The sequence below is a fragment of the Salvia miltiorrhiza genome, chromosome 2 (assembly GCF_028751815.1).
Source record: "Salvia miltiorrhiza cultivar Shanhuang (shh) chromosome 2, IMPLAD_Smil_shh, whole genome shotgun sequence".
In the NCBI taxonomy this organism is placed as follows: Eukaryota; Viridiplantae; Streptophyta; class Magnoliopsida; order Lamiales; family Lamiaceae; genus Salvia; species Salvia miltiorrhiza.
In genome coordinates, this window is record NC_080388.1 from 57,823,140 (window position 1) to 57,840,831 (window position 17,692).

General features: G+C 35.9%; 1 protein-coding gene across 4 annotated transcripts; it reads right to left on the minus strand.

Moving 5' to 3' along the window:
• Positions 1 to 6,396: 6,396 nt before the first annotated feature.
• LOC131010603 (uncharacterized) lies at positions 6,397 to 17,455 on the minus strand. 4 transcript variants are annotated; one of them, XM_057938203.1, is made up of 12 exons: positions 17,237 to 17,455; positions 17,003 to 17,151; positions 16,240 to 16,357; positions 15,430 to 15,526; positions 13,357 to 13,463; positions 12,483 to 12,605; positions 12,249 to 12,402; positions 11,198 to 11,258; positions 10,723 to 11,105; positions 7,885 to 9,421; positions 6,849 to 7,232; positions 6,397 to 6,684 (listed from the first exon to the last, which is right to left on the minus strand). In XM_057938203.1, exons 2-11 carry the CDS (start codon positions 17,128 to 17,130, stop codon positions 6,977 to 6,979), a joined length of 2,964 nt encoding a protein of 987 aa, XP_057794186.1. In that variant the 5' UTR covers positions 17,131 to 17,151; positions 17,237 to 17,455; the 3' UTR covers positions 6,397 to 6,684; positions 6,849 to 6,976. The 4 variants fall into 4 exon arrangements, with proteins under 4 accessions (XP_057794186.1, XP_057794184.1, XP_057794185.1 ...); XM_057938201.1 differs by having other exon boundaries at positions 6,397 to 6,737; positions 17,237 to 17,452; XM_057938202.1 differs by having other exon boundaries at positions 6,397 to 6,740; positions 17,237 to 17,452.
• Positions 17,456 to 17,692: the final 237 nt, after the last annotated feature.

Here is a 17,692-nt window from a genome sequence, read left to right on the forward strand (position 1 = left end):
CGTGTAGCCCAATTTCTCAATAGTGTAAGGCGCGTGCGATGCACGCGCCTATTTAAAAAAAAAAAAATGGATTTGACTGTTGACTCCTCGGTTTGCGTGTTTTTTGACCGTTCAAATTTTTTTTTTCTTTTGCCTTTCTTTTCTTCTATTTATTCTTCTTCTTCCTCATTTTTTTTCCCTACGCCCTCACTTCTTCTTCTTCATCTTCTTCATTTCTTCCTCTCTCTACACCCCATGGATCCAAACAACCCAAATTACTATGATCTAAATTGGTGTCCCGATCTATCCGACGAATATCATCCCGATTTATCAGGATGTAACTTGGGGGATGCTCCTCAGGCCGGCGAGGAGATGCCTTCGGCCCATAGTGCCGCCAAACCGAAGAAAGGCAGCCGAAGGAAAGAAGTCGCCCACAAGATCCGACATGACAGGCCGGCGTCGGTGGCGGAGGAGGAGGATGACGGAGGTAAGACTATCCGTCATACCTACACCACTGAGGAGACGGACATCATCGTCCAAATTTGGATGGAGGAGACAAACGACGCCATCCGTGGGACAAATCAAAAGGGGTTCGAGTACTGGAAGAGGATCGTCGCCCGTGTCAACCCCCTCATCGGCGCCCACCTCAAAGTTCGTCAGATTCAAGGGCACTGGACCCGAGTGGCCCAAGAGGTGCGGTTGTGGGAAAGTATTTGGGTGGAGGCGCGCAGCAAGTGGCCGTCCGGCCATTCTGACGATATGCTCTGGGACAAGGCCCAAACTCTTTTCAAAAGTCGGAGCGCAAATAACGCCTCCTTCAACTACTGGAATGCGTGGAGAATTCTCCGGAACAACCACAAGTTCAAGTCGATGTACCTCGAGGGAGACGTGCATTCCTCCAAGAAATTTTTTTTAATGTAATTTTTAGGTTTTTTATTTGAATGAAATTTTAATTATTAGTCAAAGGTGTTATTTAAATTTGAGCAATTAAATTTAAGTAAAAAGCATAAAAATGGAAACTAATTCTATCATGTAAGCTATCATGTAACCCCACTGCAGCATCTTTACACCATGTGGTCCCCCCATCATAAAGTAGGCTATCATGTAAGTTATCATGTAACCCCATTGCGGATGCTCTAAATTAGGTTATGATTTCCTACTGGCTATTTACTTTTTGGGTTGGAATTGGGTGCGGCCGGGTCGCCCGCGCCAAACCCACCCACCCCCTGACCCGTGCCGCCGTGCGCTCCCTTTTGACCCGCGCCTTAAATTATTACATTTATTTATAGTAATTGTAACTTTTAATAAGCATAAGATATATATTTGTTTGCACAAATGTATATTTGTGTAAATATAAGTATTTATCTTCATTTAATATAAAGTATAATATTTTTTAAACCCTAAAACCTATAAACTAAACCTACTGCTCCCCCTCCCCAACTCCCCCAAGTCAAAAAAAAAAAAAACTATAAATTAAACCCTAAATCCTATAAACTAAACCCTAAAATTTGAACACTATAACCTTAATAGGAGTACTTACTTTTAATAAGCATAAGATATACATTTGATCGCACAACTGTATACTTATGTTAATATAAATATTTACCTTCATTCAATATAAAACATTATACATATCAATAATTACTTTTTTCTTACGATAATAATTATTTGATCAAATAATAACATAATTATTTATGTTTATTAAAAGTAATCATTGTCATAATAAAAAGTAATAATTGATATGGTGAAAGGTAATCTTTCAAAAATATTATATTTATTGTAATTATTGTTGTAATCAAAAGTAATTATTGTTGTAATAAAAAATATACTAATTATTATTATAAAGAAATATACTCCCTCCGTCCCACGAATCTTGACACGTTTGGTTTCGGCACGAGAATTAAGGAGTTGTAAATTAGTGTTTTAAGTGTGTAGTTAATAAAGTATAAAAGTGATAAAGTAAAAGAGAGAAGGTAATAAAAGTGATAAAGTACGAGAGAGAATGTAATAAATGTGATAAAGTAGGAGAGAGAAGATAATAATTATTACCTTATTTAGAAATGTGTCAAGATTCGTGGGATGGTCCAAAAAGGAAAACGTGTCAAGATTCGTGGGACGGAGGGAGTAATATTTTTGAAACATACGTTTCTTCACAATATTGATGTTAACTACTTATATTAACATAAGTATATATTTGTGCGCGTTTAAAAAAAAGAGTATATATTTGTGCGAACAAATGTATATCTTATGCTTATTAAAAGTAACAATTATTATAAACAAATGTAATAATTGATATGGAGAAATGTAATGTTTCAAAAATATAATATTTATTGTAATTATGCTTTTTATAATGTTTTTGAAACATTACACTTCACAATATTGATGTTAACTACTTATATTAACATAAGTATAGATTTGTGCGAACAAATGTATATCTTATGCTTATTAAAAGTAACAATTATTATAAACAAATGTAATAATTTGGGGCGCGGGTCAAAGGGGTGCGGATCAGGGACACGAGTCAGGGGGCGGGTTTGTGCGCAGTGCGACCCGGCCGCATAGCATACTGCCGGCCGCACACAAGTTTTTGCGTTACTTTTTTTTTTTAAGGAAAATAGAACTCTATATTAAATCATTATGAATAATATACCGAAAAGTTTGACTTTCAGATCATGCATCATTAGATCAAACAATGAAATTCACTAGACAATAAACGGCTTTATTAACCTTTCTACGAACATGACAAAAATTTAAAACAATATGCTACTCCTTTCGTTCTTGAAAATTGTGACCTTATTATTATATCGGTACGTCCTTGAAAATTGTGATATTTCCTTATTTGGGAATGACCTCTAAACTTTTTCTCTCACTATTTACAAAAAAATGTTGGGATCAATCTCCACTCAAACACAACTACTACACTTTTACTTATAACCCGTGTCATCTCCTTTGGTTATAATCTTTAAGGACTGAGGGAGTATTTAGTATGCACAAAAGCTTCGTTCATCTTGTCGCAAAGAGAGCCCATACCCTTATGGTCCTCATGAAAAGGTAGTCAAAATACACCACAATCGGTCCAAATCGTGTTCAAGGCAGATTGGAACCCATTAAAGTGGTCGACTATTTGATGAGCCACAACAAGAGCAATAAGACGATAAGGAATCTCCTTCCTTGGGGATCGGAGGAGTTGTTGTTGAGCAATCAAACCTTCGATTAGCTCTAACTCCACATTCAAGGAATTATTATGCTTACTATCACAAACCCACCAAAGACAAATGCAAAAAAACTCCACACTCGCCCTTGTCCATCACGACGAGGTGTGCTTCCATGCATGTCTAATCGAAGCACAAAAATCAAACAGTAATATTCCAATAACGACCACACTAAGAATACGTACTATAATCAATCAATTTTGTCATTTTCAATAATTCGAATTTAATATCCAAATAAGCCCCAACGAGCCACACAAATTTTGTCGCTCTTAGAGCATCAACAACGGCGGGTGCAATGGCCGGATCGAACCCGGCCTATCGCACCCGCCACCGTTGTTGCACCCGGGTGCAATGGAGGTGGGGCGACTCAACGCACCTGCTGCAAAGGTGGAGCGAAGGAAATGGGTGTAGTGCACGCGCCCATTTCCGTAATTAAAAAAAAAATTAAACGGATAAAAAAAATTTAAACGGTCAAATGAAAGTTGAATGAATTTCCGTTGTTGTTAAAAAAAATTAAACGGTCAAATGAAAGTTGAATGAATTTTATGTTGTTAATTTTTATTTGTAATGTTTGGATTTTTAGTTGAATGAATTTTATGTTGTTAAAATTGAAGTTGTTTAATTTAAATTGAAAAAAGAATCAAAGTAAAGAGAAAATGAAATTAAAATCTATTGAACCCGGGCGGGTGCAATACCATTGCTGGAGTGGGTGCAATAGAAGTGGGACCACTTCTATTACACCCACTATGGGTGCAAGGGTTGTTGATGCTCTTAGAATTTGAATCCAGTGCATGTTTTTTTACTAATTTACTCCAAGGTCATAATGATTCCTGAATAGCTTAACTGATACATTTAATTGTAATTATGGTAGTTCAAAATATTTTTTATAATGAGAATAGTTTAAGATATAAAGTGTAATTGGCGTGATCATATTCTAAGTAGTTCATTATTTAAAAATAATGTATTTATATATTTATAAATATACGGATAATGCATAAATGGATAATCTACATGACTGGTGTTAAATCTTTTACACATGGTCAGACTAAACTTAATTATAGCCACGATTTTAAGCAATCAAAGGTTGTTGTTATTTTGCACATCTCTACTCACTTTCTTGATTTTCCATTGATCGAATGTATATCAAGCTCGAGGCATCATGATCTTGAAATTTGAGTCACATTCCAAGGAAGAAATAAGAAAACCCTTTTTAACAGTTGAAAGCACAAATTAATAACAATGCATGATGTGTCGAATCTTTTTAGGTACATATATTCTCCTGTCAAATCATATATATAGGTGAGACGGATCAGATCGAGGTTGGGGAGAGGGTTGGGCGTGGATCGGGGTGCGGGTCGCGGGTCGCGGGCCTGGACCGATTCAAAGTAATTATTGTTGTAATGAAAAGTAATAATTGATATGAAAAAAATAATGTTTTTGAAACATTAGCTTTCTTTATATCAATAATTATTTTTTATTACACTAATAATTACTTGACCAAAATAAGTACGCCGCCGCTGTACTCTTTGATCCGTGCTCGCGCCCTCTGTTGCTCTGCCAGTCAGAGCTGGTTGAAAAATATGAATTATTCGAAGTAATTATTATTGTAATGAAAAGTAATAATCAACATGAAGAAATAAACATTACTTTTCTTTATATCAATAACAACAATTACTTTTATGGGCCGCCCGTAAAAGCAACCCACGATCCGCCCCCAGCCCCGAACCGACCCCACCCTTCTTTTTCATACACTTGGACTCACAGTAGTACTAGCAACAAAATAGTACATTAATATAGGAGTTAATGTATGAAAAATATCTACTTTGTTATAATCAAAATAAAAATTGTCCACTCATTTAAAAAACTTGAAAAATTAGCTATTTTGTTATGCAAAAATACAATTTAATCCTAACATTAAAATTGTCTCTGCTCAGGTAAACTCTTATCCCTCTCTCTCTGCTCTCATCTCTCTCACATCTCCTACTTCCCTTTGAAACTACAACCGCCACATCCTCCAGCAAAATCTACCACCATCATCGTCGTGCGCCTTCATTCCTTTGTGTCTCTCTCTCCATCTCTCTCTCTCTCTCTATATATATATATATCTACTGCCTTGATTCCCTCTCTCTCATGCGACGGATGGCGAGAAAACGTCACTACTGTCTTATCTCTGTTTCAAAACTAGAATTCACAACCAGCTCGATGAATTCACAACTGAATCACTAGTATTGGTTGTGAAATTCAACTTCAAAAACTTTCGAATATACAACTAAACAATAAGTGTATAATTTTTAAGTTTTTTATTGGACGAATAAAATGGTAAGTATAATTAATTTTTAAATTTTCTAATTTTAGTAGACAGTTCTCATTTTTATTATTTCAATTATATTAGTTATCCCTTGTATCATTGAAGATTCAACAACCTTAATTTCAGGTTACATCTCATTCTCCCCAATCTATAAAAGCATTAGTATTATAGCACAAGACTTTATTGGAACATAAAATCATATCTATAAAACTTTATACTTCTTCCGTCCTGTTAGTAATCTCCCAATTACTATATTGGAATGTTTCACTAATAATTACTTTATGCATCAACCCATTTTATATACTAACTACAATTTTCTTAATCTCAGTGCCCAAAAGTAATGGAACATTACTAATGGAACAAAAATAGTATAATTTTGGGGAACATTTAAAGATTATTTTTTTGAATGATAGTTGAAAGATTAATTTTTAAAGGGACATTTACTTTTCATGATTGATAAAATATACTCCATTCATTCCTAAAAATTATGGCTTTATTACTATATCGGAACGTCCTTCAAAATTGTAGTCTTTTCTTATTTGAAAATGACCACACAAACTTTTACATTCACTATTTATAAAAACGTGTGAGACTCGATCTCCACTTAAACACAAATACCACATTTTTTCTTAAATCTTGTGTCATCTCCATTGAACCCCACTTTTTATGGACGGAGAGAGTATAATAGAATATTATTATGCAATATCATCATATCATTGGGATATGAATCAAGCAAAATTAGCTCAAAGAATTGAAATCATCCGAAATCTAGAAATATTTCAAAATTTCAATTCATCTCAGCAAATATTGGATTAGCCTATACTTTTTTTTTAAATCTATATAGACTAATTCTCAAGAGTAAATGCCCATGAAATTGAATGTTGAACCACAACGGGATCAAGGTTAAAGATACCACTCTTTCAATAACAAAGTTAAGATGTAAAAATAACACCTATTTCCCTTATCAGAAAATGAGAGAACAGTATGCAAAAAAGTAAAGCATTTTTACACTCTAGAACAAATGAATTATATCAGTGGGTAAACGCCTCATATATATATATGTGTATATTTATATATTGCCGATGACAAGAATATTCTCTTTTATGCAGGGATAAGGAGCAGCAACCGCAGCCAATATGCAGAGTGTCTTCATAGAAAAGCGCATGGAAATCAGAAGGAAAAGCCCTAGAAATATGTCAAAATTTGCTGTGAGATCTATGAGATGGAATTTCTGATATCTGCTGAATGGAAAAATATAGATATAATATCAGGTAAAGATTGCAAAATATATTCTTTTTCTTTCCCTAAGATTAGCAGTAATTGCATTAACAGGAGAATTTGGTCTTTACCTCAACGACTGTGATATCCTGCCATGATATGTATGAATTCGCGTCCAGAAACACCAATGCTGCATGTGATCCCATATTACTGGAAAGTGGGGAACTCAAGGAGATCGACGTATGGGAAAAATCAAACTCTAAACTTTTTGTTTGACTGTCAAAGATGAAGACGCTGCTGATGCCTCAGCTATTAAGGAAACTGGTTGACGAGCTTGAAGGCAAGCACCAATCTCGAAAGGACGCAACTCAGACCCATCAAATAGAAGGTTTACACCCGGAAGAGTTACTTCTTTGCTATCAACATCCTCTGATTCACCTTTCCCAGTGCCAATGGGGACCGACTCTTCAAAGGGCCTGGCGCCAGCCTCATAAATTGGACTTAGGGAGTATGATCTACAATATCAGATTCACACGACAATCAAATTTGAATTAGTGATGTAATAACATATAAATAGGTCTTCCTGTTCACAAGCCAAAATAACATATCAATTCAAAGGAGTACAAGAAGTTGATTATCCCTAAAATGAGAGTATATTTTGGGTCTTTTGTTGGTCCATTCTCCTTCCAAACACTTAACATTAATATGGAGGTTCATGAGATATGATTCACATGTTGGAGACAAAACCACAAAGAATCCAGAAAATAATGTCTTCGCATAACTTTTACTGGAGTAATGATGAGCACTGATTGAATCAAGGGTTACTCTTCCCATTAGATCAGAACCAGACACCTCAAGAAGCTGGCAAACAAATTCACTAACTATGAAGCTGACACTATGGTTAAGCTCTAGTGCAGATTTGCCATAAAACCAGTATAATCACCCGAAAATGCTAAGAAATTGTCTACTTGATGAGGCCTACCATGGGACTTTTCTACACCGTCCAAAAATACTAGAGGGTCAGACACCAAATAGAGATAATTGAGAGAGAAGAAAACTAAATGTCAATTAAAGTTTGATTCGACCTATGGAGACAGGAATGTTTCAAAGAATTTCGAAAGCATTAGCCATCCATGACTAGCCAGGACATAGCCAACGAAGACGCACCTTAGGATATTACCATCGAAACTCAAAACTTCAGTCCCAGAGCGCTGCCTGTTAGCAAGTTTTAGTCTTTGGTTCTCACTTAAGGCTCCTGAAATAGGAGAAGAAGGATCCGCAAGTGGGTTCCATCTTCCACTAGCATAATTCATTAGTGGTCGAGATGATTCCCTTTCCTTAATGTGCTCTTTCTGGTAAAGAAGCCTTGCAGTAGGGCCTGTTGCTTGGTACTCAGCACAAACATAAAGCAACCTGCCTCTTAAGTCCTGCATTGCTTCATGATGCTCACTCAACAAGTCTGTTTGAAGTAACTGCGAAGAAACCACTCTCTTACATATACTGTTGCATAATTTGGGACTAAAAAGTGGGATACCAAATTCTGCACCAAGTACAACCCATTCATACTTCTCTTTATCAACTGAAAAGGTTTCCAAGTTTCTTTCATTAAACAGCCTGAGTAGGCGAATATAACCTATTGTCCACAAATTAATCTTTTTCGAGATATCATGCAACAGTATGTTCAACTTTGAACATTCCTCTCCAGTTAGTCCCAGCTCCTCCCCAATACAAGCCATCGATCCATCACTGTTTTTCAAGGGCAATGGAACATCTAGTGTGACAACATTTCCACCATTGTCAAGATCATTCTTGCTTAAAGGTTGAGCCAACACAGCAGAGTATTTAAGAAGAGAATTCAGACAGTGTAAGAGTATGCTTCCTTTAACTAAGTTCCCTTCGAATTTTCCTCCCAGACCCCCAACTGTAGATCCATCCCATGACCATATAAGGGCTTTCTCACAACCAGCTAATGGTGCGGGAAGTAATCTTAGACATTGGCCTTTCATCAGAACAACAGAAAGAGGTCCGCTGGAGAGAGCAGAATAAAGGACCAACTTCATCCAGGGTGTCATTGAAGAATGTGTTGGAGGACCAAAATGAATAGGGCCCTTCGATCCAGGCAAGACAGAAGAATGAGGAAGTGGAATCATGGACATGATAATGTCATAGTCTCGGTGAAATAGACGATTCAACGTAGCTGGGGCCAGAGCAGCCAAGCTTTCACAACGAAGTATATCTACTCTGTATTTCCTTCTTTTCTTTAACACTTTTCTGGCAGTCAAACTTTCAACAGAATCTGAAACTTCATCAAACTTGGAACTAACACTTACATTAGAATCCTCTGGATCAGAATTGGTCTCTTTAGTTAACGTAGTAGATAAATTATCATCATTACTAGTTCCAGTGAGAAGGTCAGCAGAATCATTATTGAGGTCTGTTTTATTCACACCATCACCCTGACAAGCATCAGTCGCCAAAGAAGTGTTTTCCTCCTTGTTCATTCTCTGTCTTCCATCAGTAACAATCCCACCTGAAGTTAGGCATTCCAGAATACACCTGAGGCTGAAAGCGTGATTAGCAAACTCCTGTAACTCTCCTTCAAATTTAGCGCCCTCCAGAGTCATAAGATCCCTGCAAAGGTCAGCAATGCTTGTGTGACCTAATTTTCCAGCTTCATAAAGTGTCACAGCATGAGATTTCAGACCTATAATGAACATATATGTGAAGTCAGCTACAAACTAAGGCAATAATAAGGTAGATGTAAAATGCAGATACCGGATTATTTGCCTTTAAATAACCAGAAGTGCAGTACAAGATGCAAAACAGAACCCTCAAAAGGCAGAGAAATGAAAGAAGCAGCGAACAGGCATATAAATGAAGATTGACAAGAAGAAACAAATGCTGACAAGAGAGGATAATGTTAAGTGCATGTGCCTATTTAGCTAGTTCAGCAGTCTGAAAGAAATAAAAATGATATGCCAAGTCTGTTTCATATCAACCACCAACGATGCATTTTGGAAGGTAGCAACAGACACCAGTAATACAAATACATTCATAGTAACATCTTCTATTTAATTCTCAAATTATCTTCTTTGTTGGAGTTCACCAAAATATGGATGATGCTTGTAATATGTCATCTTACAATTCTGAGGATGTAGCTCTGTGTGAAATCTAATTCAAGATATGGATTCTGAAAACTAACCAACCAAGAGAGTTTGCCTAGAAAGGTTTGTTTTGCATATTGCTTCAGATGATCATAGCATTTAGCAGATGTCTATTGCGGAGACACCATAATTATGGGAATCGTTGAGTAAGAAAACAAGCTGATCTGGAGGATAACTAACCTCTTTCTGTTGTCTACTAATGTTTGTTTTACTGAGTTATTGTCAACTGGACCACATTCATTCTGGCATAGCAAAACACAGTTTCATTAGTGTGTACAGACTATCCTATTTTCTCTCTTAAGCTTCTAAGTTGCTTATTTAGTTCAATATCCACAATCATAACAACAATAAACACAGAACAAAATATGTGCTTTATTCTGATGTTTATTCACTATAAAGGGTATACAACATAGATATTTCCCCGAATGACTTTATCTTCTGTAAATTTGCTCCTTGTCTTCAAAGGTAGGGGATCTTAAGTCAAATACTCATGAATTCTACTTTTCAGCACTAGCCAGACATTGTCTCAGCTTTTGGTTACTTGAATCTAAAAAGCATAAGATGAAGGGAAAGGACAAGAAATTTTAGTGATTAAACTTAAAAAAACTCATCAAGATCAAGTATGAGGACATAATCCATATTGGGCTCTCCCCAGAAGTGTAAAACCCCAATAGAGAGCCCTACCTCCCAACTACAACTCCGAAAAACATGTTTGTTTTGAATCGCGCATCTTCAACATTCTATAAAAAGATCCATTATCTCAAAATTATTCTCAGTTTAGTAAAACTGTGACACCAGACATGCCAGAATCTAATGAAAAACAAATTTATTTGAGATAGACCTGGAGAAACAGATCCCATCATAAGGTATGATGTTATATTGGCATCGACAACAAAAGCTACACGAGAACAGTCGGCAGCAGGACTAGAATTTTCTGTCCATAATACATCTCCTGATTGAGCACCGCTGCCATCACCAAATAAATTTGCAGAGCTCATATTACCATGAGAACCAGCTTCTTCATCACTGAGCATACTTCTAGGAGATCCAGGCAAATAAGAATCCTGAAGGATAGAGGCTGGGTCAATAAGTTTCACTGCCCATCCCAGTCGACAAGCAAAAGATGCAGCAGCCTGTAGCTGAGAGATATCAGCTTGCAAAGTCAATGCCAATTCAGCAACAGTTGAATTCTCGCTTGACACCACAAACACAGCATATAGCAACCTGTTTACGCAACCCACACAGTATATGAACGTAAGTCGTTAACACTTGAGAGCTTTAATCCAAAAAACAAAAAAGATAGATGCGAGTCTTACTCTTCAATTGGATCTTCATATGACTGCTCCCTGTTTGAAACAAATCCTTCAAGCCTAGAAACTGGAAGATACAAAAAAAGAAAGAAAAAAAAAAGCAACTCTCTAAGTTTTACATATAAGCACACAATCGCATATAATATTTTGCAATTGATCATCCTTGATCCTTGTAGTATCTAGCATTTCTGCTGCCTTATTGATGTCACATATTTACCTTCCTTTCTCAATAAAATAAAAACAAAAACAACTCTCCAATATTTCAGAAGCTGAATCTGGGAGAAATTCTGCCAGTTTTACCGACTGCAATAACCTAGTTTATATGAGAGCGTAGGAGGTCTTATTATTTATTATATTAATATACTCCTTCTCAAGTGAACTTGTAAGTGTTTATATGTGATAAGTCATCCAAACAGTTTAGAAATGCAAGGCATCCCAGGGAAAATTGTTTGGATCAGCAGAATGCGGCACAACTGTGTGAGGATGCCTCAAACAATACTTACGTAGTTACGTATAATCCATCTTACCAACCTCATTTTTCTCAAGATTCAACATGATGCCACCATAAGTATTACAATGTCTTTAAATCCAACTGTATGACACAGAGAGCTAGCAAATCTTCAGGAGTACACTGCTGAAACTATTGATTACCATGTAAAGATTAAGCAGATTCCTCTCCTTCAAGGGTCAGGGGCGAGTTCGAACATATAAAACCAAAAGCATTTCTCAAATTTTATTATAATTATTTTCATCAAACAATGTACCAGTATTTTCATCAAGCAAATCTTCAGCAGTACACTCCAAACATCAGTAATTACTCTAAGAAAAAGGTCAGAGGCTTCAGGTTGACCAAAATATTGACAAGGTTGTATGCATTCATTTCATTTGAAAGAAACAACAAAGATTAGTAGATTAGAGAGATCAAATCAAAGGTCCCCTGCAGTTCCAAAATGATAGTGGGCATTCTTATTTTCTCTATTTCTATTTGTTATTTTTGAGGAGGGGTATATTCAGATTTCATCTAAAAAGTTACTAAACAAAATTCTCAAAAGGGTACCTTTGAAGCGGTCATCAGGATAAACAGGAACATCAAAGTACACGAGCCCGCGGCGGTATAGACCCTTTATAATTTCAGGATCAAAAAGGATGAAAGAATTGGCTTCCTCCTTACAAATTTTATCAATTGTTGCCATTTCTTCTTCTGAGAGTTTCTATAGAAGAGGTGGAGTAAACAGTTCGAGTCAGTTGGACTTTTAACTCTAGAAATAAATTTGATCAAAAGACAACTGACCTTAAATTCTTCCAACGTAAAGTTGACAAGACAAACTCCCCACCATGGCTCAATCACAAAGTCCACAGGTTCTATGGGCAAGAGTTCTTTTGCTATTGACTTGTTTAGCTTCCACATAATTTTCTGAAAGGCTCCAATAAAATTAAATTCTAGTTAGATGGACAGATAATCATGTTATATGTGATTAGGAATTTCAAATATTGCTGCAAGTGGCAGTACTGAAAATTCCAAGGGTTTTAATTTAAGGCTGATAGTGCTTGCAGGAATATCCCGGCAACCCTGCTTAGCTTTATTTAGGTGTGCATAAATGTTTCTTAGTTGCATATTTCTTATCATACCCTACTTACTTCCATCATTCTTTTAGAAACTTGCAATTTTCCAGAAAGACGAAGTTTCATGATAGAGTTTATCCAGGGAACCATTTACAAATTACAAATGGATAAATCTAACTCTCCGGCTTGTCTTTTTGTTTGAAAATTTCACCCTAACTTTGCAATAGACTGCATATCAGTTCCATCGTCCTTAAGAATCATTATCATCATTACTTCATCATTCTGGGATTCTGACAAGGACCGCTTTTATATATAGTGTGAACACAACTTTTTAATTTTCAGTACCTTATGAAGTTCGAAAGAAAAAAATATTACCTAACTAAGTAGTTTCAAAAAATAAAAATTCTAGACACTGTCTAAGGCATCCACTTGCTTGATAAAATGAAAGCAAAGCAAAACTTATTAGCTTTCTATTTCAAATAAGTTTCATGACAATGAGGCAACAAGAAGACTTGTATATTAACAAATTTGGATGCTGTTTTTGAAAGTATTGTGATCCTTAGCATGCTGTACAGACAGTACATGCTGTTACTGAATCCTACCTTAGATCTGCACTTGTTCATGATGTCAATGAATTCATTTCTTCCAATCCCTGCGATCCGCAAGGCATCTGCTGCACTAAAATTGGGGATGCTGTCGTAGGGTTGTTCTGCAAACATATTGCAGAGAAGTCACAAATACCACAAAAGCAGAGCAGCTGATATAGAGTGAAAACTGAAATTAAAACCATGTACATTAGGGCCCCTACCTTCTTTGAAGGACATTCTATTGATTTATATCGTAAAAGTCTAAAAGACAATCAAGTGCAAAAACAGCCAGCAGAACAACGTGACAAGTAGTGTACAACAGAAAATATAACTTCAAAGATGCAGCACAAATTATTGCAGAAAAGTTACAAGTGCATCACAAGTAGAACAGCTGATATAGAGTGAAAAAGTATGAATTGGAATTAGGTAGATTAAGGCCCCTACCTTCTTCGAAGGACATTATTTTTTTTATTAATTTATACTACATTGTAAGAGACAATCAAGTGCCAAAAACAGTCAGTAGAACGATTTGACAAGGTACACAAAGAAATATATACTCAGGATATAGAAGACTTTAGGCAATTCCCAAACAAGTAACTAAAATAACTACAGCATGTCATACATGATGCAAGTATCTTACCAAATCAAGGTGATGGTGATGCAGTTAATATAGCAATACAAACAAACTCAGAGCCAGCTGAGTATTTAAAGTATCCATCCTTTAACCTCACGCTTAATTTGAATTTATCGATCACATAATGTCCCTAGTATATAGGAACATCACCATAAGTCATGTGTTAAAAGTTATGATGAACTCACCATTTCTTAAAATTGAAACCAAGGTATTTATGTCAGGATGTATTCCATTACATATACTTTAGATAACATACAGTCATGTCCTAGAGAAATCCATCAAACAAACAGAAGAAAAGTAATAGTAATGAAAAGCGATCAATCAGATAGCAGAATGCTCCTATGTTGTCCACCAATCCTAATTCCCAGTGTGAGTCATCAAAATATAAAACATTACTTATTTATGCTGGACAGGACACAGGCAGTTCCTATTACAAACAATACATCTCTCTTTCATTAAATTCCTTCTTATGGAGTGCTCTCTTCTCTTCTGCCTTTCACTCACAATCTTATTCATTTTATTAACCATCTTCTTATGTTTCTTATCGCCAGTATTCAAACAGGCTTTGCATCTGAAAGTCCAACATAATGGCTGCAGTAGCTCAGGCTTTGTTTCACTGTACTCTCAATTGCATCGCACGTTACCCATTTGCACTGATTCAGTCTGCTTCAAATCATTGCAATGACACTACAAACTCTGCTCTGTATCATTACTAATGAAGCATTTGCAAATTGCAACGTTTCTATTTATCTAGTACTAGAAATGCATATGCAAAGTTTTATTGGTGTGTCAATGAATTTCTATTAATGCATACACTAACCATTAAAAGGAAGTTCCTGCATCCATTATGCACCAAGAAACATCAGTAAAGTATAAACAATGAATTCATAGCTTACCAGGATTCAAAGTTGAAAGTATACTAACAAATGTGCGCAAAGGTGTACTTTGATTATGTAATGACATGGAAACGTAATGAATCAAAGTACTGTTAATCATGCATCGTCAAGTACTCTATGTACAACAGCCCAATAGTTGATATAACACTTTGTGTGTAAGGAAGTATTTTTTTTGGTACCAATGTTGTGCTTCATGTATGTACTATTATAAATTTACCTTATGCATTACCGATTCATAAGTATCATTTTATGGATACATCATTAGTAGTTCATGGATGTAATTGGCTTCACAATCTTCTACCAGAGGTCCAGAACTGTTGGGCTTGATAAACATCTACCATAGAAGCAAACTGAATAATGCAGGGTGGAAGAATGAGTGAATTAAGAGAAAACAAGGGAGCAAAGTGACTCCTTCTGGCTTTAGTCGCTAAAGTGGAGGCCTAACTAACATGCTACTCTATATGTAATTTTATGAGCAATGAGAATGTCAAACTAGCAAGTGCAATTCTAGTATAGAAGAATTGCAAATATTAGATCAAGGAAGCCATGTCTTTGTACCATTTTTCATCACTTCGAATAAGATATCACAGTAATATTTGAAAGGAGAAACCCTCATAACACGGCAAACATACTCCGCAAGATGGTAGGGATACAGCTGCAAAAACAACCACCAAGTTGTAAGACTTGAGTCATATAATACCATTTTTCTTTTTCTTTTCTAGGGGTGGATAAGAAGTAGAAAAATAAAACTTACTAACAACATAAAAATTAAGTACATCGGAATGAGGAATTCCAAACAGATCAAAATGATACTAAAGTAATGAAATGAAAAGGTGACGAATTTGTAAAAGTAATGAAAATAAGTATTTCACTTAGAGCAGATGAGACAGCTCCTTCAAAGAAAGTCCAGCAGAAAGAAAACCTATCAGATTCAATAACAGGAAATATAGATTTGCTTCATATCCTAGCTCCACAGTTTCACAATGATATCCTCAAGTAATTAACAGGAAGCACCAAAACTTTTGTCCTGGACTGTAGCAGTAGAATATACATGAGACAACCTGAGTTTATAAAACAAGCTTTCTCTATCTAAGCTTTGTTTCATTTGGGGATGATGATTCTAAGGTTACCTGTGGCATATATCTTGTTACTTATACATACAAACTGGTACTGTTTCACTATCCTCCGTACTCCATTTTTATGTTCCCCATTTGTCAGCTTCATCGTTCGAAAACATGATTTTTTAGTATAGCTTACATTTCTCAACATGAAGCACATAAAATTTGCTATGGTAACTAATTTACCCATGAAATGTAGGGACTATAGTACAGTGAATTAATGGATACATTGGTTTTCCATTAAACATACCGCTAGATTCCTCCGTAGATAACGCATCATTTCCTCATAGTATTCACTTTCTTTGCACACTTTGCGTGCAAAACAAGTGTTCCAGAGGAGTCTTTTCTTGATGCAGTGATCAATTATCCTGCATGACAGGATGAATACCAAATGATAAATGAAAATGATCTCATTTAGATAAAATATAAGGCTATGCAACTTTACAGGAAACTCTTTATAGCAAGACAGTAAGCAATATGTTAAACAAGATGTCATGCATCAATAAATTAATTCTTTTGACACTTGACTATCACTGATTTCGAATAACATTGAGCTATATCAAAGCAATGTTGAATTTCCCAATCTAGAAAGTAAAAACAAATATTCAAGACAACACTCCTGAAGACTCTTAACACCTAACTCATGTCCTACCAACCACCCTAACTGTGCCCACATATCTGTCTCACATTCTATAAAGTTACGGAAAAAGGGAAACGAAACTTCCATGATATTGAAAAGATGAGATCATCATTAGATACAACAAAAGAAGAAGCAGGTTTCTTATGAATATGTGATATTTAGAAATTAGTCTTGTTTATTGTTTATTTATTTCTAGATAGAGAATTAGAAATGTAAGTCGAGGGATTCTGAAACAGTGATACTCAAGTGTCAAAATAATTCATTTATATTGTTATATTTGTTTTCCAACATAAGCACAAGTGGGAATTGTGAAGTGAATAGAATATCGGGTTGCAGACGAATTGAGATCTAATATCAACATGAGAAACCATACCTTCGATGCCATTCTTCCTTGGAATTCAAGGTGGACTGAAGGCGCTTGGGCAGGCTCTCCCAGGTGCATTCTTCTGCAATTGCTTTTAGCATCAACTGTTCCTCCATCGTCGCCGGCGGACGCTGCATTGTGTAAGATCACCAATATCTCTGCGAAATCACCGAAGTTAGTTACTGATCCAGACATTTTACACAAAATGAAAAATGATTCGCAAATGTCCGAAATTGGGCGGACCTGTAAACTAAATTCTATCAAAACAGAGGCGAGAAGCGGGATCAAACTAGGGCTTCAAATCTGGGCATGAATGCAGAAGAATTGGAGCGAAGGAGCGGCACCGACTGATTGAGCTGCTGCGACGAGGATCAAACAGTCTTTTAGACAAACTCAGATTTGCTGTTGCAACTTGCGCGTATTATTTTTTCTTTATTTTTTTTAAAAAAATGGTATTAGCACGCTTCCTATTTCTTTCACTGAAACGCCTTTTAAATCATTATTACCAGGATTACTTATTTTATTTTTGGGATTATTGCCATAAAATTCATCAATTTGTCAATTTTCTGATTTATATCATGACCTTTATTTTTTGTCAGAAAATATATGAATTTAAGATTTATTCGCAGTTATCCCATCATTTACAATTTCACCCAAATTAATCTGAGGTGGCAGTCGAATTGCCAACGTGATAGCCGG

Excerpts from the sequence above, each read along its gene's own strand:
- LOC131010603 (XM_057938203.1), bottom strand. The coding sequence starts at position 17,130 with ATGCAGCGTCCGCCGGCGACGATGGAGGAACAGTTGATGCTAAAAGCA. Across the intron at positions 12,403-12,482 it reads TTACGTTGGAAGAATTTAAG|AAACTCTCAGAAGAAGAAAT; the intron begins GTCAGTTGTCTT and ends CCTCTTCTATAG. Across the intron at positions 9,422-10,722 it reads GATGGGATCTGTTTCTCCAG|GTCTGAAATCTCATGCTGTG; the intron begins GTCTATCTCAAA and ends TGTTCATTATAG.